At 44.9% G+C, this 24,756-nt stretch overlaps 1 protein-coding gene across 1 annotated transcript in view; it reads right to left on the bottom strand.

The window, feature by feature from the left end:
- Window positions 1–1,591: 1,591 nt before the first annotated feature.
- Window positions 1,592–24,756, bottom strand: part of GGTA1 (glycoprotein alpha-galactosyltransferase 1 (inactive)) — a 39,650-nt gene continuing 16,485 nt past the window's right edge. Inside the window, exons 3-7 of the mRNA XM_049773088.1 lie at window positions 20,767–20,802; window positions 17,813–17,878; window positions 17,251–17,337; window positions 7,565–7,702; window positions 1,592–2,706 (exon numbers count right to left, since the gene is read on the bottom strand). Of these exons, the coding sequence (XP_049629045.1) occupies window positions 2,013–2,706; window positions 7,565–7,702; window positions 17,251–17,337; window positions 17,813–17,878; window positions 20,767–20,802 (1,021 nt within the window). The 3' untranslated portion in view covers window positions 1,592–2,012. The remainder of the gene's footprint in view (window positions 2,707–7,564; window positions 7,703–17,250; window positions 17,338–17,812; window positions 17,879–20,766; window positions 20,803–24,756) is intronic.

Raw genomic sequence — 24,756 nt, 5'->3', positions numbered from 1 at the left:
GACCAGAGTATACTGAGAAAATAATTTATTTGATTGTAAATTAAGATTTATTTGAATGTCGAAGAATAATTATGAATGATGCCTTGAATTTTCTGAATTTGGAATTTAAATGTAAATGATTTTTATTTTTTTTTAAAAAGCAAGATTCCCCTAATCTTTGAGGATTGATCCTTTGGTTCTGGAATAGTCTCTCTAGTCATAAATGGACTCTAGACAAGTTGGATTTTAGAGAAGCAAGACTCCTACCGTGTGGTTGGTTTCCTGGTTCTTTTCCAAAGCTCACTCTTTCAGGATGTGTGTTGGTTGTGTTTTGTTGGCCAATAGGGTGGGTTCCCTCAGCCCTTTTTCTATGGCCATGACTATGACTGGTGCTTGCACACACTTGGTGGTGGTGCTCACACACATTGGTTGTGTTGTCCAAAGACTGCATACTTTGGTTGTGGTGCCAGGGTTCCAAATGGCAATGCTGCAGGGATCCCACTTGGCACGAGATCCCAATTGCACCCCACCGCTGAATTATCCTTGGGCCCTGGAGCTGGGAAATTGGGGGAGGGGGGCAAGGAGTGAAAAATTGAAGGCACAGGCACTAGGAAGGGAAACATAGGTCTCATTTGATCAAAGTCCATGGTGTTGAACACCGAGCCAGCACAATGCTTATTCTAATAAATTAGTTGGAAAGAAAAACCTGGAACGCACTGTGCACATGGAAGTGTCGCCTCCCAATTGCCTTTACACTGAGTGGATGAACTTTAAATGTTATTTAAAGCTTTTCTTAAAGAAGGGACTGAGTATTAAGCTATTCTATCATCAAGACTTGAGCCTCTGCCACCTTCTCTGCTTTTGTAATGAAATTAATGAACCATTTCATAAAAGGTTTCTGATCAGAACACGTCAGCAGTGCAGATGGGGTGATGAAAAACAAGACAAGAGGGCTTCTCTAGTCCATTTCTTGATGCCGATCCTACAGCTGATCGGTTAGAGCAGCTGCTGGTAAGTCCCACTCATGACTGGCCATGAAATCCAGTCCTAATAATTGACTTCTGGAGACCATGCCAGAGAAATGCCACTCTGAGCAAGCTTCTTCTGTTCACTGTAGGCACTTGTCTTCTCCAGTGCCCTCTGGTCAAAGACCTGAAGACACAAGTTACAGAGTCTGACGTACTGATTACAACTCGGGCCAAGAAATCTCTTTCATCCAGATTTCTCCAATATTCTCTGAGCATTTTGGGGGTCAGGAAAGCTAAAGATCACCGTCTCTGTTTCTCATTGAGGATAGGGGTGGCTTTAAACACAAACCCCACATCCCATGCCTCTCCAACCTGGCATTTTCCCACAGTTATGAGCCCTTCTCTCTCCACTCTTCTTTGCCATTTTAAGGCAAACTTGCTCTTTTTCCACTTTGTCCTGAAGACCCACCACCCATTCAGAGTCTCTGTGACCCCAAACATGTACCACCACGACAGCTGTTGGGAATCTCAACTCCACTTTTCTTATAGAAGCCAAACAACACCCTGATAAGAAAAAAACAATGTGGACTCCATGAGGTCTGAAGCCATATGCTACAGACACCGTCCAGGATTGCCATTGTGTCCTCATTGACAGTTCTTCTGCTGCAGAGCAACTCTATGTTGCCTGAGATTCAGCAAAGACAGGAAGATGGTGAGAGCAGTGAGAGCAGAACCCACAATCAAACTTTCTTGTGAAACATCTGTGGTAGCATCCATTTGCCTGGTGGCATCTGTCGCATATTTCCGGTGTTCATTGGTCTTTAGTTCAGCTGATTGCATTTCCCCCTGCAAGCCCAGAATCGCCACAAAAATCACTGGAAATTAATCTCCGATCACTGCAAATTCACTGTCCCATATTATAGTACTCAAGGAAGAAATAGGTTGCACTTGCCCTGTTGGTACTTTGGAGTTAAGACGATGTGACTTTTCTGATTCAGTAGCCAGAATACTCTCGACTTCAGAGTATTGAAATCAAATTGAATTGAACTGCGGCACAATTTCAAGTCAGATGTTATTTCTAACCAAATTATATTCTTTGGTCTGCCAAGATATCTTGACCAGTTTAATATCAGGAGTCAGGCCTATATGATAATCCCAGCAATATTCCGGGGATAAGATCTTAGTGGGTTTGTGGAGGAGGAAATACTTGTTTAAGTGGCTCTCGTCATGCCACGTGGCTTCAATGTCATTTCTCTTGTCCTGGAGGATTCCCTGGTAGCACGCTTGGGTGATGTTGAGGACCTGCAGAGGTGTCCCCCCAAAGATGGCTGCGTGGTAATAAAAATCTCCCTGGTCGTAGGGGATATAGGCCGCGGACTCCTTCCTCCTTTCGTATGTGAAATTGATCGGGTCGGCCTTGTACCACCAGGCCTGCAGCTGGGCCACCGACTGGCCCAGGGTCTCCAGCCCAAAATTGTCTTGGAAGACCTGGTCAACATCCATGCAGAAGAGGAAGTCCACCTCGTGCTGGATGTGGGCAATGATGTGATCGCTGATGGTCTTCATGCGCATCATGCTAATATCCTGCCACCGTTTCTCGGACTTGACTTGGAAGATTTTGAAGGAGCGCAGGGGACTCAGCTCGATCAAAGGCATTTGGGAGACGTCGTCCATCATGATGTAGAAGATGACTCTGTGGCCCACCATGAAGTACTGGTTGGCAGATATCAAGAATTCCTCCAAGTAATGCTCGATGTACCTGAAACAAAGCATAGGATGTTGGTGAGTGCCCGGAATCTGGGCAAGGAGACCAGGGGCAGAGATTATAACACCTCTTCACCAGAGTTTGACAGCAGAGGACAAATGAGGGCTCCCCCCCCCCACACACACACACAGGTAGCTTTCACCTGCAAGGGCCTCAGCTAGGTCTATTATTCCTACCAGTTGCTCAACCCCAAGGGGGCTGACCATGAGCCCGAGTGAACTGAAAGGAAGATGCAATTCACTGCTCACTTCACTTTCATGCTCTGGCATATCAGTTGGTTCAAATGCTAAGTACAGAGAGTAGAATTCTCTGCCCAAAGTTTTATTGAGGAAGAACTGACACTTAACATGGGTTATGTTGAAGTGTATGACCTATTGATTTGATGTTCAATGACTAATCATAATATTGCAAAAACACTTAGCACAATGCCAGCCAACACAACCACCCTATCAGATCATTTTGTTGTGGGAATGAGACATTCACGAGCTACTAACCTAATAACTGTGGGCACTCATAGACTCCTGTTAATGGAATCACAACTCTACACTTCAGAGCCTGAGAGAGAGAGAGAGAGAGAGAGAGAGAGAGAGAGAGAGAGAGAGAGAGAGAGAGAGAGAGAGAGAGAGAGAATAGCAAGTAGGGTACAGTCAGACTGGGTTTAAGCCTGGGCATCTCATGTTCCCCCAAGCACTGCTGAGTAAGTCCTGTGTACAGAGCCATGAGTAACCCTAAGCATCTAAGCATTGCTGAATGTAGCACCCTAGTAAAAAACAAACAAACAAAATAACTTATTTAGTCTTAAAAGTTGAATCTTGTGGGGCAGGAACGGTGGTGTAAGCAGTAGGGTGTTTGCCTTGCACACGCGCTAACCTAGGACAGACCATGGTTCAATCCCCAGGCATCCCATATGGTCCCCCAAGCCAGGAGCAATTTCTGAGTGCATAACCAGGAGTGACCCCTGAGTGTCATTGGGTGTGGCCCAAAAATAAACAAAAAAGTAGAAGCTTGTATCCTTGGACCTTCACTTGGAGGTTCCTCTTAAGCTTCTCTCCAAAAACCCAACCTCCACCCCATGTTGCCAAAGGTCCTCTGACCTTCTCAGATGCACTTGGACCAATTATTGCACTTGACTCTCTCCTTCTATGGGAATGGTAAGGGGTACGAAAGTCCTTCCATAGTATACAGTCAGGTAGAGTTAGTATCTGGCTGGTCACCCAAAGCACTAACCCACAGCCAGATACCATCCTTAAAAACCTCTCTAAATGCCAGAGAAAGTGTCCTCTGATTTTATCTGAGTATCGCGGATTTTTTCCCCTATTTTTCAAAAACATTAACTTATTTTTAGAGTACTTTTAGGTTCACACAAAAGTGAGACAGAAGCAGAGTTTTTCCCCTACCCTCCCCTTCTTTTCCATATATCCTTCACTATCAACATCTTATAATGAAGCCGTATATGTCTCACAATGGACAAGCTCTGGCACATTCTTGCACCATAAAATCATAGAAGACATTAGGATTCACTTTCAGACAAATGTGTAGTGAGCATCTATCAATATGCCCTATTTTACAGACCATTTTACTACCTTCTAAACTCTCTGTGTTCTCCCTATTCACTTGTTTTCCTCCTTCCAATCTTTAGCAACTGCTGGTTTTCTTCCACTATCTTCATAATTAAGCTTTTCCCAGAAAACCAGAGAGAATCAATCAGACATGATGTGGACATTTCACATTGTTTTTTTTCACTAGGTCAAAGGCAGCCAAGTTGTCACCAGGTCTTTGCAGGACTGAATAGCATCCGTTTCAGTGCCCAGAATACTCATTCTCTTACTTATGACCCATTCACTTCCTGAAGGATAGTGTGGTCGTTTCCAAAGGAAATCAAACCCTTGGAAACATCTGCTGCAAGTTTTTGTGTGGTCGAAGTTGTCAATTCCTTAGAATAGAAGAGCAGCTACGACAGCCATCAACTCCTGATGGCTGGATTGTAGGACAGAGCAGCTGTAGTTCTTGTAAGAATCTGTCGCACTTCTTCCAAAGAGGTTGTAGCCTTCTACATACCTTCTACATACCTGGGAGAGTTCCCAGGGCTTCACACTTTTGTCAGAATTTTCTCTTGCTGGTGTTTATATGTGTTGTGTAGGAAGTATTGACCTAGGGACACTTACCCCATTCATCTATTCAAAAGTTGTCATACCAATATATTAGTAACATTTCTCTTACTGCATGCTGCCTCGTGAAGGCCAACAGACATCAAAGAAGAGGAAGATGTGATCACATGGCATAACCCAATGCTTGCCAGCCCCTGCCACAAGCTCAGTAAACATGGATGTGCTTGATTTACTGGGTCACATTTCTGGCCTAACACTAGGCATCAAGAATGAGTCATTGGCACTTTTTCTTATTTTCAGTTTGGGAGGTTACATCCAGTTAGTGTGTGAGGTAGGGGAGGCGACTCCAAGACTCCAACCTCTGCTTAGGTTGCTCCCAGCAGCTGTCAGGGAATCTAATCAAACTTTTGCCTTTGACATCAAAACATGTACACTCAGTCCATTGCATTATCAGTAAGAAGGAATAAGGAATAATAAGGAATAAACCCTCAGTAATAAACATTTCTCTCTGCTTTTTGTGTTTCTGCTTGGATTCCCTTCCTTTACTTCCAAAATTAAGTATGCTTTTAATGTTGGCCGCTACAAAACCAAGGATTTACCTTATTGATTCTTGGAACGGAGAGACCGTATCTGGGCAAAGTAAGGGGAGACTTTAATATGGCTCTGTGGCTGGTGGCCAGGAACTGGAAGTATCTGCTTAGAGATGAAAGCCCTGCAGTTTGGCTCTGAGCAATTATCTGAAAATGAACTGAGCATTGTACCTCCTGAAAGTCAAAATAGACTCCGGAGATGATTGCTTTATTGCCAAGCATGATCCGTCCTCTTTTGCCTCTGAGCTTGAAATCGCAAAGCTTTTCCCAGGACTCACTTGCAATCTAGTTTAACAGAGGGACAACCATATCATTGGGCACTGGGGCGGGTCTGTTCTGATTAGAAACACGAGGCTCAAATTAATCTGTAATGTGGCAGGTTTGTCCCCTCTTGGATCAAAGGGTTAGGTGAGCTTACCTAACTGTTTCCAACCCCTAAAAGTAAGACTGGCAAAGCTTCCACATCATCTTTCTCTATTGAGAAAACTACAAACAATCCCAGAATAGCACTTCTTGACCTAAGGACAAAAGGAAAGACTTTGGTCTTGCCTGATCAAAGACTCAGGCTTTGGTCCCTGTTTGGAGGGCACCTTAGGAAGACCATGAGATCTCTCCAGAGCTTTCTCCCAGTCCCTATGATAGAACTCATCTCAAGTCTATCAGGGCCTTCAACTCTCATTTTCAAGGCAAAGTTCTCTCTGAGACTTTTAAATCATACAGAAAGAATGAGCTTTGGGGGGTAGATCAGAGTACTATACTTACTTTTCTTAGGGGAGTGTATATTTTTAGATCTCCAAGAGAGCCTGATGAGAAATTGAATTGTTTCTAAATGACCACGACAGCTATTACTTTCAAGTAAGAATGATTGCAGTCTAGGGAGAAATGTTCCGAACAAGGTAATAGAAGATGAAACAGGAATCCATGGAACTTATGGAAGTTCAGCCAGAAAGCCAAGTCTTTCAGGCGAGAGGGGATGGAAGAGAATGGGGCAGGGGGTGTTAGAGAGATACTCTGAGGAATAAGGCACTTGCTTTGAATTCAGTTGGCCCATCTTTGATAGACAGACACTGTGCTCTGGGTCACTGCCAAGAATGACTTCCAAGTACAGAGCAGACTAAGCCTTAAGCATAACTGTGTGTGCCTAAAAACCAAACCCGAGGGAGAGGAGGGAATAAGGAAAGAAGGAAAGATCAGCCCTCCCCCATGTGGTACACGCCTGGAGCTAGGTTACTCTGTCCAGATCTTGTCCAGAAAGTGTAGGACACGTAGGAGTGATCTAATAGCTGGTATATCTGGAGGATGGCAGGGAGGGGCAGCCACCCAGAGAAGTCAGAGTGACAAGGAAGTGGGCCATTGAGTCATGAGAGAACTCTGAACTTGCTAAATACAGCTGGATTTTTTTTGGGGGGAGGGTCACTTTAAGGACATAACTGGCAATGGTCAGGAGTTATTCCTGGCTCTACACTCAGAAATTACTCCTGGCAGGCTCCAGGGACCATATGGTCAGCATTGTGCAAGGCAAACACCCTACCTGCTGTGCTATTTGCTCCAGCCCCACAGCTGGCATCTTTACCTGTAACCCAAGACCCTCGACTTGGAAGTGAAATGGAGTCCTTTTGTTCTCACCCTTTTGTCTCTGTAGAGATGAGATTTGCGATGATCCATTTTAAGCATCCACCTCTGTTAAGTTGCACCTTATTTTACTTAAAACAAAGACCATCCCTGGTTCTGTTCATATCATCCCCTGGTTGTCTGTTTACAACTTGGATTTACCCCCAAAATAGAGATTGTCTTCCTTGGAAACCTGGGTGGGACTGGCTCAGGAGAGCCTGAGCTATTTGCCCTTACTCTGTTCTTACTGCCCCACCCTGGGGTGGTCTCTGGACTCAATAAAAATGACAGTTCTGGCAGGCAGCTGGGTGAAGATATGAGGTAGGAATGCGTGTTTTACCCTCAGCCTAGATTGGATTATTTCATACGTGACCGTTGATTCAGACGCGTTCACCTAGGCTTGGAGATACGAAGCGTGAGATGATTTTACACCCCTCTAAGAATGGATGACCCAGCTCCCTTAGACCCAGGGTCTCCTTCCAAACAAGGCACCCATCGAAAGAGAAAAGGCCAAACTCCCTTTGATGACTAACGTCTACCTACTTTCCGATGGCAAACACCGTCAACCCCACAGTGACTTTCTGTCTGGTATAGTAGCTGTCCAAGATGTCTCTGTCAAAAGTGCCTTCCCACACAATGGGCGCCTTCCATTCGGTGATCGTCATCACTTCGGGGCGCTTCCTGGGGACAAAGCAGAAAGCCCTGTGAGTTGGTGCTGTCTTGAGAAGGTGGGGCCAGGACTGGCTCAGAAAGAAAACAGGTGTTATCTGTGATTGTCCACAACGGCCTTTAAATCCCAATTAGAACTCAATCCCGTGCAGCCAGGCAGCCAAGACGACATTCACGATGTTCTTTGTTTGTTTTTGTTTTTGTTTTTTGGGCCACACCCGGTGATGCTCAGGGGTTCCTCCTGGCTGTCTGCTCAGAAATAGCTCCTGGCAGGCACGGGGGACCCTATGGGACACCGGGATTCGAACCAACCACCTTGGGTCCTGGATTGGCTGCTTGCAAGGCAAACGCCGCTGTGCTATCTCTCCAGGCCCATTCACGCTGTTCTTGTGAAACCATAGTTAAATAAATCCTTGATAAGAATGTCCCAAATAGTTTGTCCTAGTTCTTGAAACTAAAGTGTGTGACCATTCTTACTGTATTTCTTTAACTCTTCTCCTTGAAAAGCAGAAGAAGAAGAAGAAGAAGAAGAAGAAGAAGAAGAAGAAGAAGAAGAAGAAGAAGAAGAAGAAGAAGAAGAAGAAGAAGAAGAAGAAGAAGAAGAAGAAGAAGAAGAAGAAGAAGAAGAGCTTACGAAACCTGTAGCTAGGACTTAAATGAGTTCATAGGTGATTCAATAATTTTCAAATATACACTTGCTACTGAACTTTTTCTTATTTCCTTTCTCTTTCATCTCTTTAGTTTTTCTTTCTATTTTTTTAATAACTTTGCCTTTGTTCTTGTATCATGATCAATTGTGTCAACTATATCTCTTTTCTTTAAAAAATGAAAGAACAAACAAACAAAACTAAAGTTTGAGTATTGGGAACAGGGAACCAGTTTCCATATACCATGGAACAGTTCCACAGTACCAACTGGGTGTGCTATAACTCAAGTCAGTTCCCACAGTGATTCAGAGCTAGCATGTGACCCTCGCTCAGCCCTGCAGCACAACTGCCTTCCCATGCCTTCCCCACCTCAGACACCATTAAGCAAGTCCAATGAGTTTGAAGACCAACTGGCGATAGTTCCAAACACCCATCATGCCCATCTCCGGTTGGATAATTTTCTGGAGTGACTCACAGATCTTAAAGATACATACTAGTCACTAGAGAAACTGGGACAAGATATATAGAGTATGGTGTGGGGAAGAGCTCAGGAGCACCCAGGCCTCTCTTGCCACCTTTCATCCTTAACCACCATGTGACCTCCAAGACCCCAGAACTCCATCTTTTTTTTTTTTTGGATTTTAATGGCAGCTTCAGGATCTAGAATGGTGGGTGAAATCATCATCCATTGGCAACCGATAAAACCTCAGCTGCTCTCCTGTCCCTAGAGGTAAAGGAAGTGACAGAAAGCTCCAAGCCCAGATGACCAGGTTGGCTCTGCTGACAAGCAGCTATAATTATTGGGAGAATGAGCTGAAGGTCTAAAATCGCACTTTAAAAGAGCCCATTGAGGGGAAACTCTAAAGGGTTTTAAGAGTACTGGATCAGGACCTTCTGCTTGCTGTTGTGACATCCCTAGGTGTTGCCTCTGGCTGACAACAACTGGCCCCATTCCAGACAGAAGGCAGAGCCTCTCCCTACTGATTGAGTCCCAGCAGCCTCCACACCTGACCTGAGCCATATGAAGGCCCCATACTACAGCTTCTGAAGCATGGAGTTATTTATGCAGTCATGCAACAGAGCTACTCAACAAATTAATGCTCATAGTTACTCTTCTTGTCATTCTGTGAAGACAGGCAGAGAAGACAGAGAGAAACCTCTATCTTGGGTTTTTGTCCTAAGATGCTTAGGTCCCTCGGTATTATCCAGAAGGTCTATGTCCAAAGACTTAACCCAGCACAGCAAGAAAACTAAAAAATAGTGGAGGGAAACATGTTGAAGCCAAGCTCGATGAGCAAAATTAACATAACCCAAGACATAAACAGCATCAGTAAATCCTCATTGTCTTTAATGACAGACACTGTGATGAAGATGGCCAGTGAGTTTAAAGAAACAATAGCACACAGGTAGACAGAGAAAAGTATGAGAATCAAAATGAGAAGAAAAAAAAAAAACTATGAGTCACAAATGATAAAAATGAAGAGCACAATAGGTGATAATAAAAAAGTCAATAGAAACTCAGAACAGCAGAATAACAGAAATTGAGTTCAAGAAACTCCAAGATGAGAAGGATGAAACTGCTGGGAAATAGCAGAAGATAGAAAATACTCTGGAAAAAAATGAACAGCATATCAGAGGACTATGGGATGAGTTCAAGAGGAATAATATAAAACTATCAGAGTCCCCAAAGAACAGAAAGCAAATGTCATAATGGAACCATAGTTAAATAAATCCTCAATAAGAATGTCCCAAAGTTGAAGATAATAGGCAGTAAAATCCAAGAGGTCTTAAGGATGGATCTAGTGAAAATAGACCTAATTAGGAAAACTCCAGGACACAATTATTTTCAAAAGGACAAAATCCAGACATAGAGACAGAATTTCGGAAGCAGCAACATGAAAGAAGGAACTTACATACAAGTCCATAAGATGTCCAGCAGATCTATCAAATGACTCTATGAGCTACGAAGGGATATAGTGCCAAAACTCAACAAAATGAACAACTCACTAAGGATACATTATCCAACTAGTTTATCATTCAGATTTGAAGAACTCTACAGAGCGTCAGGGACAGACAGGCAACATCTTAGAAAATTCATAGCCTTGAAGCCAGTTTTGCAGCAAGTGTTAAAAGAGTTTTCTAGAGGGACCGAGAGGTAGCATGGAGGTAGTGCATTTGCCTTGCATGCAGAAGGACAGTGGTTCGAATTCCGGCATCCCATATGGTCCCCAGAACCTGCCAGGAGCGATTTCTGAGCATAAGAGTCAGGAGGAACCCCTGAGTGCTGCCGGGTGTGATCCGAAAACCAAAACCCCCCCCCAAAATTTTTTTCTAGGGGCTGGAGCAATAGCACAATAGTAGAACATTTGCCTTACACGTTCGGTTGAACTGGGACAGACCCGGGTTTGATTCCTGGCATTTTATATGGTCCCTGGAGCCTACTGGGGCGATTTCTGAGTGCAGAGCCAGGAGTTACCCCTGAGCGCTGCCAGGAATGGTCCAAAAATTAATTAAATAAATAAAAGAGTTCTCTAAAAAAAGGACAAACTTCCCAACATGTGGCATTTGAGTATGGAACTCACTCATGGTGCATATAGGTGTCCTCTACTAGATTTAGTTTGAAATATAGTGAGTAATCATCATAAATTGACTTTTATTGATTTATTTCCTGGTAATTCTATTTGCTATTTCTTTAAGTTTTATTAGACCAATTACCGTATTTTCCGGAGTATAAGACGACTTTTGAAACAAAAAAAGTCACCGAAAATCAGGGGTCATCTTATACGTGGAGTATATCCCGAAAAATGTTTCAATATGCCGCTAAACAAAAATTGTCTGAATATTGCCACAAAACAAATTTTCCAACTCAATCCTGCTGCTCGGGCCGCCTCTCTAACTCAGCCAATCCAAGCAGGCTTTTTATGCATGCAAATTAGACAATGTTCTGGACCCGAATCTACACTGTCAAAAGCCTGCTCAGATCGGCCAGAGTCAGAGAGGACATCTATGACAGTAGAACCTTTGGACCTTTGCTTGCTGTGATTGGCTCACTGTGGTACATGAGCACAGGAACACATGCAGCACAGGAACGTTCTGTCTAATACAGCGAATATAGGCCTAAAGCTATAACTGCAAAATTAGGGGATCGTCTTATATGCCGGAAAATACGGTTCTAGGATATAAGTTTGTTAGATGCTTGCCAAGGGGGTAGGCTGGTGGGGTGGGAAGGCATCTGGGGATATCGGTGGAGGGAAGGGGACATTGGTAGACATCGGTGAAGGGTGTTGGATCATTATATGCCTGAAACAACTACAATTATGAACAACTTTGTAAATCACGGTGTCTTAATAAACATTCCTTAAAAAAAAATACTGAAACAGAAATGCGGACCAAGACCAAATACAAGCTCTGCTCTCGAAGTCTGGAGCAGCCTGTAACTTCCAGACTTGGGTCCTCTTCCTATTCAGACTCACAGATTCTCTCAGCATCCCACCAGGTGCTGAAGTTTCTGTCCACAATATCCCAGATGTGCATAGAAGATGCTGATCTGTTCCTTCAACCAGGAGAGTCATTACTGTGTTTTTTGCTCTATGAGACGCACATAGTTTTTAGACAAGGAAAAAAATATTCTAAAGCAAATGGTGCAATAACCACCTGCAAGGCTAAACTATATTTATGATATGCCAGTCCACAGCTGGTTAAATACATTTACCTAACTTTTTTTTACATCAAAAAATAAAAAAAAATTTAAATACTTTTTTGTTAATATAAAAATAAAAGTCACAGCAGCGATCAAATAGTCTTCAACAAAAGCTCTCTATGGGACGGTGAAAGTGGGTTGACCTGAGTGCTCATCCTATGTGGTCTGTCTGTACAATAAAGGGGGCATCACACTGCAGGTGTCAAGTGGTTAGTGTCTGCTCTCCTCCCCTACTCTCAGGTTTGATCTCCAGGCAGCATTCGCTCTATAAGACACACAGACATTTCCTCCCATCATTTTTTGGGGGAAAAGTGCATCTTGTGGTACAAAGAAATATGGTATTCTGGACTCTGCATTCATCAGTCCCTTCATATCTGCATCTTCCGTAGACCCTGCCACAGGGAAGATGCCCAAGATTCAGAAAAGATCTTCACTCTGACTCTGCACAGCTGTTGTTGAGGAGGGTAAATTGCTCATAGCACCAAACCAAGCACTTCCTGGACAAGTAGGACCCAAGCTGAAGGCTTTACCCTTCAGAGGTTGGTGTCTTCTGAACCTTCACTTGATCAAGGAGGAAACCAGAACCTGAGAGGTTAAACCATGGGCTTGAGGTCACACAGGTAGCAAGGGACACATGTGGACTTAAACCTTCTTGGTCTGACCACATGGCTTTGCCCTGTGCCCCATCCCCTCTTGCCAGGCTCAGCTTCCTGTTCTAGTTCTCTGTATTTTCATAAGAGCAGACTAAGAAATGATTGAGTGATCATCAGCTTTTTGATTCATATGTGAATTTTATAATTCATATGTGAAGTTTTGCCTCGCCTAACTCCCTGCATCCAGTTTTGTTGGGTGACATGATTTCCAACCCAAGCACACCGGACTTCCACTTGTCTCCCCAAAGTTTCTGTCAGAAAATGCTCCTGTCTTATGTCCTGCCCTATTACAGTCTCTCTTCTGGGCCTCCAAGAGGCTGTGACTCAGCACACTGCCAGCTCTGGCCTCAGTGTGGGATCTGCACATTGATATGTGATAACAGGTAATACAGGTGTTTGTTTGTTTGTTGTGTTTCGGGACTACACCCAGCAGTTGCTGGGAGTAACTCCTGGCTTTGAACTTAGGAATCATTCCTAAGAGGCTCAGAGAACCATATGATATGGCTAGGGTTGAAATCCAGGTCAGCCACGCACGTTCCAGACCAGGGCCCTACCCACTGCACATTTCCGATCAATACTGGCTGTTTTTAAAGAAAGTGAAAGAAGAGAAAGGAAAGGAAAGGAAAAGTATATGGACTCACTATGATACTATACAGAAATGAATTCTTATGGTCCTTAGCACTAAGCCTTGACTTCCCTTCTCTCATTTAATCCTCAAAGATGGGCGGGCTCTCCCCTCTTGCCCTGTTTTAGAAAGACGAAAAGGAACAGGGGAAGGAGAAGTACATTGTTTATTGGTGTGTTCTTTGTTTTCCTTTAGGGAGTGCTTAGGACTGCTCCCAGTATTACTGAGGAGACATGGAGACCAAACTAGCAGTCCTCCTTCAACCAGCCTCACAGTTTAAGACTTAGATCATTGAAACGGTGTTATCCTGGCCCAGTAGTGCAGGGGGTCACCAGAACCATGACCAATGGTAGTCAGGGGTCTCCAGGGTGATTTTACTCTATGATGCCATGAGGATCATGAATTGTGCCAGGGTTTGAACTCATATGTGAGTTCTAAGTTCGAAGTTATTCAAGCTTGGCTTATGCCACTGACCCTGAGCCCTCTCTTGGCACAGGAATGGCATCTTTGGGCATTTAACTTACAGGAAGGGCCCAATACACTTTTACCAAGTCCCTGCTCCATCCAGCTCTGGCATTGAGCATGAAGATCAGAGAACCAAACCATCGGCCCCAGACATTGCTCAGGTATGGCACAGTCTAAGCTGCACCCCCGGCTCTGGAGCATGACCTCTTGGGCCACCTCTGAAAGATGGAGCTATAAAACCAGTGTCCTGCTTGATCATTCGGCCAAAGAGTCCTTTAGGCAGGAACATAAAAGCAGAGATATTAAATATGTATGTCTCATTAAAAATTAAAATGTTCTATTTCCCAGCTGTTAATTATTCAAAACTACTGGCCATCCTGACATGGGAGTGACCCTCAATAGCAAAGCACAGACTGGAGTGCGGACAAATGTGAGGATGGAGGGCAAAAACAGAGCCTCAGTGAGGACAGCTTCCTGGTTGAACCTTCCTCACCCCAACCGTTTCCCAGCCCAGCTCTGAGCTCCCTCGAGCAAGCAATGTGAGCTGCCAGAGGTGACCCGGGTCACCAAGATTTTGGGTCTCTAACGAAAGGAAAGAAACACCCGAAGGACAGTCCCTCACCCCATTCCCAGCAGGGATTTGGACCCCACAATTAATGCAGGCTACACCTGCCTGGGTCATCGACTTCAGCCATGTTCATTGTCCTCAACTATGGACATTTTATTTGGGGGGGGGTACCCAAGGTTAGAACAGAGGCAGCAGTGAAACTCTGTAAATGGAGCAGAAAATGAAAACCACAGGTCTAGAACACAGACTTTCTGCACACAGGCCTGAGTCTGATCCCCAGCAACACAGAATCCCCTGAGCACCACCATGAATGCACTCCAAACACTTGGCATGGCTTTAAGCACGGAGGAAGGCGATGTGATGTGCTCATTCCAGAAGTCCTTGTACACAGTGGCACACTGCTCACTGATGCAAGTGGAACATAGGACAGGGCATAAACAGGGTCACAAGTCAGGGGGAACATGGGAGGTAAGTGAACAAATATGTCAATGCATTAGACTTTGGGGTTCATAACGGGAAAGGATGAATTGGACCCAGAGCTCCCAGGAATCCAGCTTTGGGTGGACATGAGGAGAAGGGACAGAGGAGTGGGGCAGGTTATCTGGTTATGGCACATGCAGATTTGTCAACCAGGACATCAAACAAAAGCTGAGGTTCAAACCAAATCTTGGGTTAAAAAATGAAAAGGGGATGTCGAAGAGAGTCAAGGAGCCAGAGAGAGGGAGAGAGAGAGAGAGAGGACAAGGGAGAAGGCATTTGTCTTGCATGTAGCCAGGTTCAAATTCCTGGCCCCACACATAGTCCCCTGAGCACTAGCAGGATTGATCCCTGAGCACAGAGTTAGAAGTAAGCCCTGTACTCCACTGGGTTTCCCTTCCTTGATCCTGCCTCCCCCCAAAAAAGAGAAATGAGACTATTGGGGTTCACCCAGGAAACTCTCAAAGTGGATGGCTAGGAAGAGAGGCAGCCCCAGAGAAAGTAGACAGGCTGGGCACAGATAAGCCATCGCAAGGGCTAATAGGAAAGAGGGCACCCACAGGAATGGATTTATTATGTGTCCATCCCAGGTTTCATCTATGCATTAACTGATGAAGACTTGCACTCAGGCTTCTGGGATACTTCAAATTGGTACCACTTTGAACCACTACTGTTGACATTTCAGCTTGCCATTTGTTGGGTTAACAACAAATGCTGCTGTGCCATTGGGTAGGGCAGGTGAGAGGTGATGGCTGGTGACCCAAATCTGTCTCTTCTCCACCTGCTATTTGTTACTCAGCCCATTTCCTAAGTTCTGCCCAGCCAGGTATGGCAGCACCCAACTCTCCTAGAAGGGCCGTGGCCACTTTTGGCTACGCCAGCTGGCCCCTTGGTGGAGGGAATCTCTGTCCACCTATCCATGCTCATCTATGGGGCTTGTCAAAGCAACAGTAGGTCCACATTTATACTCATCCAGCTATGTTCCATGCCTCCCAGTCACCAACCAGGTGACATCTGACAGGCCCTAATTCCCACGCCCCACCCCGTCATGCATACTTTCTTCCTGTAAATTGTCCCAAAATTGCCAGGCCAGAGAGACAGCAAGGAAGCACTTGCTTGCCTTGCATGAAGCCAAGCACACAGTTCCTGGTACACATATTTTTTTCCTGCTATACCCAGTGGTACTCATGAGCTCCTCTTTTATTGGCTCTTGGGAGCTGCTCCCAGCTTGGTACTTAGGATCATGTGTTACCAAGGATCGAACCTAGGTTCTTGCATGCAAAGCCTGCAACTCTAGCCTTTGAGCCATCTTCTCAGCCCTGTCCATGGTTCTTGCTGTAACAACCAGAACAGATGAAGAGAAATAAATACCTAGAGGGCTCTGCACTCAGAAATACCCCTGGCAAGTTCAGGAGACCCTATGGGATGCTGAGGATAGAACCCGAGTTGGTTGCGTGCAAGGCTACCAATTTCAATGTCAAGTATAGAGCTTGAATCACACCTCAAAGAGAAATACATCAAACATCCCAACGGAATAAACACACGCACATGTGGGTACAGAAACAAATTCCACAAAGCAATACTGAGTCTTAACTCGAATGATACCAGCTAGTTTGGGGGTTGTTTTGACCACATGCAAGGCAAACATCCTACCTGCTGAACTATCTCCCTGGCCCCAATTTTTGCTCTTCAGCCCATTTCAATGTTTTTGGGGAGAGTGACTGGTCAAAACTCTCTTGCTGTAAAGCAGGTTCTGAACCCCAGGCTGGGTTCTGACTGTCTACTTAAGTAGGGAAAGTGCCATTTGACTATCATGGCCAGGACAGTCAGTGGGATTTGAAAGATCCAGCAAGCCGCGGAGCTGGCTGCACACTAAGCCCCACCCCAGAATATCTTTGCCATTTTTGAAAGGACTTAACTGATACCAGAGAGATCATTTTTTTTGCCCTGCTCTCTGTTTTATAGCTCACTTGTTTTGATTTGGTTTCGGGATTTGAGCAACACTCAGTAGTCCTTAGGGCTAACTCCAGGTTCTGCACTTCGATCAAACCTGGCCGTGTTTGAGGAACCCTATGGCATGACGGGAACGAACCCCAGTCGGCCACATGCAAGGCAAGCCCTTCCATCCACTGTACTTGGGCTCCAGCCCATGTCCTGACTCTCTGATGTGACTCTGCACACCTGCCTGTGACTTATGACGCCTGTGAACGCCTGCATATTTATATACATAGTGCGATTCCTCTTCCCCACCTTAACCACACTGCCTGCAGCGCTCTGCCTTTGCTCAAGCCTTTGTGTCACATCACCCAACCTGTTTCCCATCTGGTCTGCAGTGACAGACCTTAGAGAGACCCCAATCAGGGACACCCTCAACCCACCCCGGCGGAACTAGGGGTGTCCCCATGGGGGAAGGCTATTTTCTTACTCTGGATTAAACCAGTCCTGAAGGTCCAATTCACCATCTTCTCTGATTTGTTCCCGTTCTTTACTAGTGTCTTCCTCCTGGTGGGTCCTGCATGCCAACGAAAAGCAGAGTAAGGCAATAAGAATGAGCTCTTGCGCACACTCAGCCAGATGGGGAACAGAGGTGTCTGGGAGTGGGAGAGAACCTGGGGGTGCAAGATGCAACAATCAACTTTCTATTGCCCTTCTTGGTCCCACAGGAGCCAAACCCTCCTCAGGAAAGCATGGGGTGGAGGACTAGAGCCCATTTTTAAATGATTATCTTTCCCATAATCTCTCCCTACATCCTGGCCTCCCTCAAACACCCCCCCCCAGTTAAATGAAAACAAAAACAAAAACAAAGCAAACTAACAAAGCTCAAGGTCCTAGCTCCCCCACTACCACCACCACCACCACCACACAGCTTCTTCATCTAAGTCCCAAAAAGCCATAAAGGTCACAGGACAGGGTCTGGCCATGAAGTCATTATTTGGGATAAGCATAGTGTGGGGGCTGGGGGAACAGACAGACAGACACCCACTTACCCATTATTAAACCATTTTGGAAACCACCAGCTCTTCTGGGAATGACTCTCTTCAATGTCTAGGTTTCTGAGAAGTCAAAAGATTTGTAAATACATTTAGAATTGAAGGCCATCCACGATGGGGGCTTTCCAAACTTTTTTTTTGGCAAAAGAAGTCATGAAAACTTGCTAACTTTACAAACTATACTTTACAAACTTCACTGTTTGTAAAACGAACAGAAATAGAAATGCTCAAGCTGACAGAAACCAGGGTTGACTCCAGACAGCACCAGCTCCCAACTTGTCATCCAGGGGGGCTGAGTAGGCCAGGAAAAGAGAAGGATGACAGGGTTGGGGATGGATATATGCACCCCTAACCCTAGCATCATGCCTGCACTTGGACCTTTTTCCCTTCTCTGCATTCTAATTATCCCCTTTGAAAAGTCTAATGAGGAGAATAATAGTGAAGATAAATCTGCTGTGAGGATAACTTAAAAAAAAAAAAAAGTAAAATTGCATCATCCAAAAAAGTATTACCAGAATATTTTTCACTGATTGGAAAAGTTCTGTGACAAGTTGCAGACTTTTTTGTTGGTAATGTGGGTGTTTTTTTGTTTGTTTGTTTTTTTTACCTCTCCTGGCATGCTTGGAAACTACACCTACTCCTGTGTCTGAAAGATACCACTGGTGGTGCTCAGAGGACCATATCCAATGCTGGGTATCAAGTCAAGGTCTGCCACAGACAAGGCTCAACCCTTAGACAAGCTCTTCAGCCCCATAATTTGCAATCTTAAGAACATAAAAGTGGAGAAATGGGAAGTGGTTTGATCTGGGCCAAAGTGCCCTTTGCATGGGGAAATCCCTGGGCTCAACCTATGAGACTGCTAGTACCTCTGATCACCTGACTATGTGACTAAAAAGTAATAATAATAATAATAATAATAATACAACTAAATGGTAAAATATATTCAAAATAGAGTACAGTAGGTATGGTGTATGGGCCTTGCACATGGTTAACCTGGGGTGAATCCTTGGCACCCCCATAGCTTCTTCCCCTGAGTGCGACATAGAATGATCCCTGAGCACAGAGTCAGGTGTAAGATCTAAACACCATCAGGTGAGGCCCACAAACCAAAAAATAAAATAAAAACAGCACATATCCCAGAATGACCTCTCGCTAATGGTCAGTATCAACCAGGTCAGTATTTTTTTTGTTTGTTTGTTTTTGTTTTTGAGTCACACCTGGGGGCCCTCAGGGGTTACTCCTGGCTTTGAGCTCGGAAATCACTCCTGGCAGGGTAGGGGGACCATATAAGATGCTGGAAATTGAATCGAAGTCTGTCCTGGTTGGGCTGCATATAAGGCAAATGCCCTATCACTGTGCTATCCCTGTGGTCCAATCAGGTCAGTATTAACAGCAGCAACTTATAGCAATTTGAGGGTCTTAGACCCAGAAGGTCATGACACAGGCAAGTTTCACACTCTCTTGGGGCCTTACACATTGGGAGAGATTGAGGGGGCACAGGGATGGGGTGCAATGTATGAAACACCTTTTGATGGCACAAAATGGTGGAGGTGGTGTTGGGGGAAATGGGGAGGAACTAGACAAGAATAATGACACCAGGAATCCACTTCTAAGCTCAAGAGTAGGAAATGTCTTGAGATGTCTAAGATGTGGCCCAATAAATTAGAAAACCCAAGGATTGTTTGGTTCTGTTTTATGGGTTTTTTCATTTTTTTTTAAAAGGCAGGATTGGCGGGATGATTGTTTGCGAGCTCTGCCTGGGAGAGGCTCTGGGCTTAAAGCCTGGCACCATAAAAAGGAAGAGGAGAGGAGAGGAGAGAAAGAGAGGGAGAGACAGACAGACAGACAGACAGACAGACAGACAGACAGAGAAACAGAGAGACAGAGAGACAGAGAGAGACAGAGACTTTGTCCCTTAAGTAGGTTTTTCTATATGACCTCGGTCAGCACAGCCACTCTAGAAGAAGATGGTTTACCCCTAATTTTTATTTTCTAGCAGAACAACTGGCCCGGCAAATCTGTGCAAAAAGTGGAGCTCCCTCGCCTTCTGTAAGGCCAAGAGCCAGTTTCACATCAGGGCGAATGGGATTGCAGGAAGGCAAAGAAGGCCACGCCAATGGATGTTTGCCTGGCTCTCAGCTTCCTGCCACCTAACCAAGGAGGGTACCACCGAACCCAAGGCCTTGGAGCCACAGGAAGTATCTGAGCCACCCCAGAGAAAGTTCTAGATCACCTCCCATTGGGTTTTTCACACTTGCGGACCAACGCCAACCCTGCTAAGTGGTCTTTGGGCTGCACTTATAATTAACCAAGGCAGTTGACCAGAAGTTTCCAACCTCTGTGCCTCTAAGGACCAGATAGAAGTTCCATAACCGACCTAAATAATCTACTAATTTAAATATCATTCCATCTAATTTAAATAATGTTTAATTTAAATAGCATTTAAATGTAATTTCATCATTGAACCATGAACAGCCTCTAGTTATCACATATATCTACAGTACATATACTTACAAGTATTACATAGATCTGCTATATATAAATATTTTAGATATATGTTTATATACCACATATTTCTCTGTCATATATTAATAGAATCGAAACAATTAATTATAATTATAATTATTATTATTATATACATGCAGGAGATCACAAAATTTTCCTCGTTCTTTGTCCCCCCAGAACTTCTTTCCAGGCCCCTTTTGAGAGCTATGGGGCAAGATGGCCCTGTCTCCTTCACTGACTGCCCGCCAGGAGCCAGAATCTGTTCCCATGACCTCCCTTCAAGGTTCTTGAGGAGACGGCAGGGCAGATCTCAAGAGATAACTATAAAGCAAGTCTGGAGACGGGAGAAATCCAACCGAGATCCCTAAGTCACTCCCCGCCAGAGAGCAGGAGCTGGGATGGGGGTGTGTGGGGACACAGGGGACGCGAGTCTGGGAAGCACTTACTTGGAGTGGTAGATCCACAACAAAGAGCCTTCTGGGCTAAAAGCAAAGGAGAAATACAAACAGCTCAGGTTACTTCGGGTTCTAAGAAAAAGCTCTTTTGCAGCACTTCCTGTGAAAGCCCGGGACTGAACTGAGAACTGGGCGTTGGGTCTCTCCCAGATTCACACCTTCCTCCCACTTTCAAGCCAGTGACCCCCCCTCCCTCCAACCCAGTCCTGCCACCACTTCAGAATTGTCCAGAACAGGGGCTGGGAAGGAAGTTTCTGGAGAATCTCAAAGTGTGAAAAAAGAAAAAGGAAACAAAGATACCCTCTGGGGTGCCGCCCTGCGCCAGCCAGGCTCAGTGGGATAGGCCTTGGCATCTTTGTTCACTGGGAAAGGCAACTCCTGTCCTTTCCCAACCACACAGGCACCTCCGGGGTTAGAAAATGAACCGCACCCCCTTCTCTCTACTGAGTCCAGTCCACAATAACCAGGTTCTACACTTCCTTGTTTCAATTTGGCGAATATTCTTAATAGTAATTATTTGCTGATTAATGTAATCACTAATTAACCAATATGTTTGTTTAATAGCATTGATTATGGATTGAATTAACTATGAATCCCTGAATATGAATTAACTTAATATGAACACACATGCGCCAGCGTGGGGCAGAACAGTTGACCTTCATGGAGCCATTTCACTTTTCTCTGATTTTCCTATTTCTCTATGATTTTCCTAGTGTTGGAGGCGTCCCCACGGACCATACCAAGCCCTGCCCAGTGGTGCTCATGGGACCCTTTGCAGTGCCAGGAGCAAAGCCCAGGGCCTGGCATCGGAAGCCTGTGCTTTGCTACTTGGGTTCCTATGGAGTCTTGTGTGGGGGATCTTCTCATGGGGTTGCCTGGGGGAAACATACACTGCTGAGGTTCTTTTTTTTTTGGGGGGGGGCGTTTTGTGTCACACCGGCAGTGCTCAGGGTCACTCCTGGCTCTACGCTCAGAAATCGCTCTTGGCAGGCTCAGGGGACCATGTGGGATACCGTCCTTCTGCATGCAAGGCAAACGCCCTACCTCCATGCTATCTCTCCGGCCCAGTGCTGAGGTTCTAAGCTAGGCTCACACACATGCTAGGCGGGACAGGACTGCGGAACCACTTTTGGGTCTGTCGGGTGAGTCAGTGTGGATCGGCCTGACCTCTGCAGCCATTAGAGAGTGCCCCGACACGTTTCCTGAGAGCTGCACAAAGACCGCTGAGCGGGGCCAACAAAAGCAACTGTTTAAACACACTTTTAAGCAAACAATTGTTGGAGAGATTGCCTGGATCACAAGGGCTGATGATTGCAGCCTTTTTCCCAGAGAACAGAATCAGTAACCCATTACAGAGCCAAGAATTCTTTATAACACTGACTAATGCTTTTCTTTAATGCTTCATATCATCTTGCTTCTGTTGAGCCCCATTAAAAAAACAAATCCCCCAAAACTCATGACTTTGTCCCCTTTCTTCAGAATCTGTGTCCCCCCAGATTGTGGTTCTTTGATTTCCAAATGTGTGCTGCCTTTTAGCCCTCCTGAAAATTTCAAGTAAAGTCATTGACAATACTTTTGTGTTCATTAAAATCTTTGGAACACAGAGCTGGGGAGACAATATAATATAACAGGCAAGGCATTTGCCTTCCACATGACTGATCCAGGTTCGATCCCTGGCATCCGTTATGTCCACGGAGCACCATCAGGAGGTCAGAGCCAGTAGTAACCCCTGAGCATGGTTGGGTGGCCCCAAAACCAAAATAATAAAATGCTAATTATAACATCTTTGTAATAATCGATACAAGTTCTTTTCTTTCTCATCTTGCAGATTGGAAACAAAGGCTCAGAGGCATGAAACGATTTGCCCAAAGCCAGACTGCTAATGAGAATTAAAACCAGCCTGCACCTAGGACTCTGGCCATCTGATTCAAGTGTCCTCAAAAGAGGGGAAGGTTTGTGGGATCTGCAGAGATAACACAGTACTCAGACCCCATTCCTGGTAGGTTCAGAGTCACCAAAACTGCCAGGTCTTTTCAACACCTCCTTTCACCCAGATTCCTTCAACATAACGGTCCCAGGAGCCTCCAGTCTCCAGTATTAGGCTTTTAATCCCTACTCTTCTGTTAATAGAGGGATTGGCCCTTCTATTGCCTTCTAAGGCAATGGGTTCCTTTGGTTTTCTTGTTAAAAAGATGTTTCCCCATTGCCTTCTCACCTGGCTTTTTCTCCTCCCCCTGGGGTGTGGTTTTTGTTTTTCCCAATAATACTCAGGCAGCCTGGAGGGGCAGCTGCCATCTTGGCTTGTGGTTTCACATGGTGGAGCAACTGGCTTGCCGGTGAACAGCTTGCAGTGTGAGTTTCTGGCCTGCTGTTCCTTCCCTTCTGTGTGTGGATTATTTCCTGCATCGGAATTGCTGCCGGACCTGTGTTGCTTGTCTTATCCAGAGTTGGAGCATGGGGATCCCTCTCCCTCTCTGGGGATTGTGGAGCGCACAGCCCCCCATTTCACACTCATCCTGAAGACACTGGTCCAATGTCATTTTCTATGCTTTCCTTAATGTGATCCTGGTTACAACCCCTGGCACATATGGTGTTCAAGAAATAATTGTATGTGAATGCAACAAAAAAAAAATTCCCCTTTCAGCCTGATATAATCTTGGTCTTCTTAAACCCATTCCTCTGTCTTTGCACAACATCCTTCTGCTGTGGGTCCTTGGGCTACAAGTTTCTAATGGCCTCACAGCACTCAGGACAGTCAAGAAGCTCAAGAAGGTCTTACTTAGTCCTTCAGGTATGAATTCTAGTCAGAACTTGGATATCAATTCACCACTAATTTACTTCACCTACTTGGTCTCTGTGTTTAAAAACCCGACTGTGAGGTGCTAGGTTTGATTTCCAACATAAGGCAGGGGAAAAGAAAAATGGAAAATGTTCTTAGGGTATACCCTAGGGACACAAAAAAAAATATAAAAATGCCTCTGCACACCTATATTCATTGCAGCGCTATTCACAATAGCCAGAATCTGGAAACAACCCAGATTCCCGATAACAGATGAGTGTGGTACATCTACACAAAGGAATACTATGCAGCCGTCAGGAGATGAAGTCATGAAATTTTCCTATACAAGGATGGGCATGGAAACTATTATGCTGAGTAAAATGAGTCAGAGGGAGAGAGACAGACACAGAATAGTCTCACTCATCTGTGAGATTTAAGAAAAATAAAAGACATGATTATTATTGTAACACCCAGAGACAATAGAGATGAAAGGACCGACCTTCCATATGAAGCTTACTACAAAGAGTGATGATTTCAGTTGGAGAAACTATCATGACAATGGTAGTGAGTGAAAGAAATAGAATGCCTGTCTGGAAAACAGGCAGGGGGTGGGGAGGAGGGAGACGGGGACATTGGTGGTGTGAAGGTTGCATTGGTGAACTGAAACCCAACTACAAACATGTTTGTAATATGGTGCTTAAATAAAGATATTATTTTAAAAAATAAAATAAAATGTAAATGGGGGTCCTCAGCAAAGGAAGGCTGTGAGTTGTAGGAAAATGGGCAGCAGGCAGACAGCTGAAGGGTTAAAGAAACAGGATAGGGTTAAAGTGCTTCCCTTGCACTCAGTTGGCCCTTATTCAACCTTTGAGTACCACCAGGCACCCCCAATTCTTGCCCACCCCCAAATATTTGGCTGCAAATATAACCTTGAACGTAATATGAAGCTTCTGCATTGCTCAAAGCGAAGTAGTGGCATAGAACCAATCCTTGGCAGCCTCGTGCCCTACTCCAGGGAAGGCATTTCCTCAACCCCCAGGACCTAGGAGAGGCCAGGATCCCTGAATCCAATGCTAAGTCTTTGTGCCTTTGGTATAAGTATCGCCAGCTTCCTCCCTGTGAAAGATCTGATTTCCAAATCCTTTGAATTTTGTCACATTCCAGCTTCTTTGTTTTCCTTAAATGAGTGGCTGCAAAGGAGC

Source organism: Suncus etruscus, chromosome 5 (assembly GCF_024139225.1).
Source record: "Suncus etruscus isolate mSunEtr1 chromosome 5, mSunEtr1.pri.cur, whole genome shotgun sequence".
In the NCBI taxonomy this organism is placed as follows: Eukaryota; Metazoa; Chordata; class Mammalia; order Eulipotyphla; family Soricidae; genus Suncus; species Suncus etruscus.
This window is presented reverse-complemented; position numbering and strand designations above follow the sequence as displayed.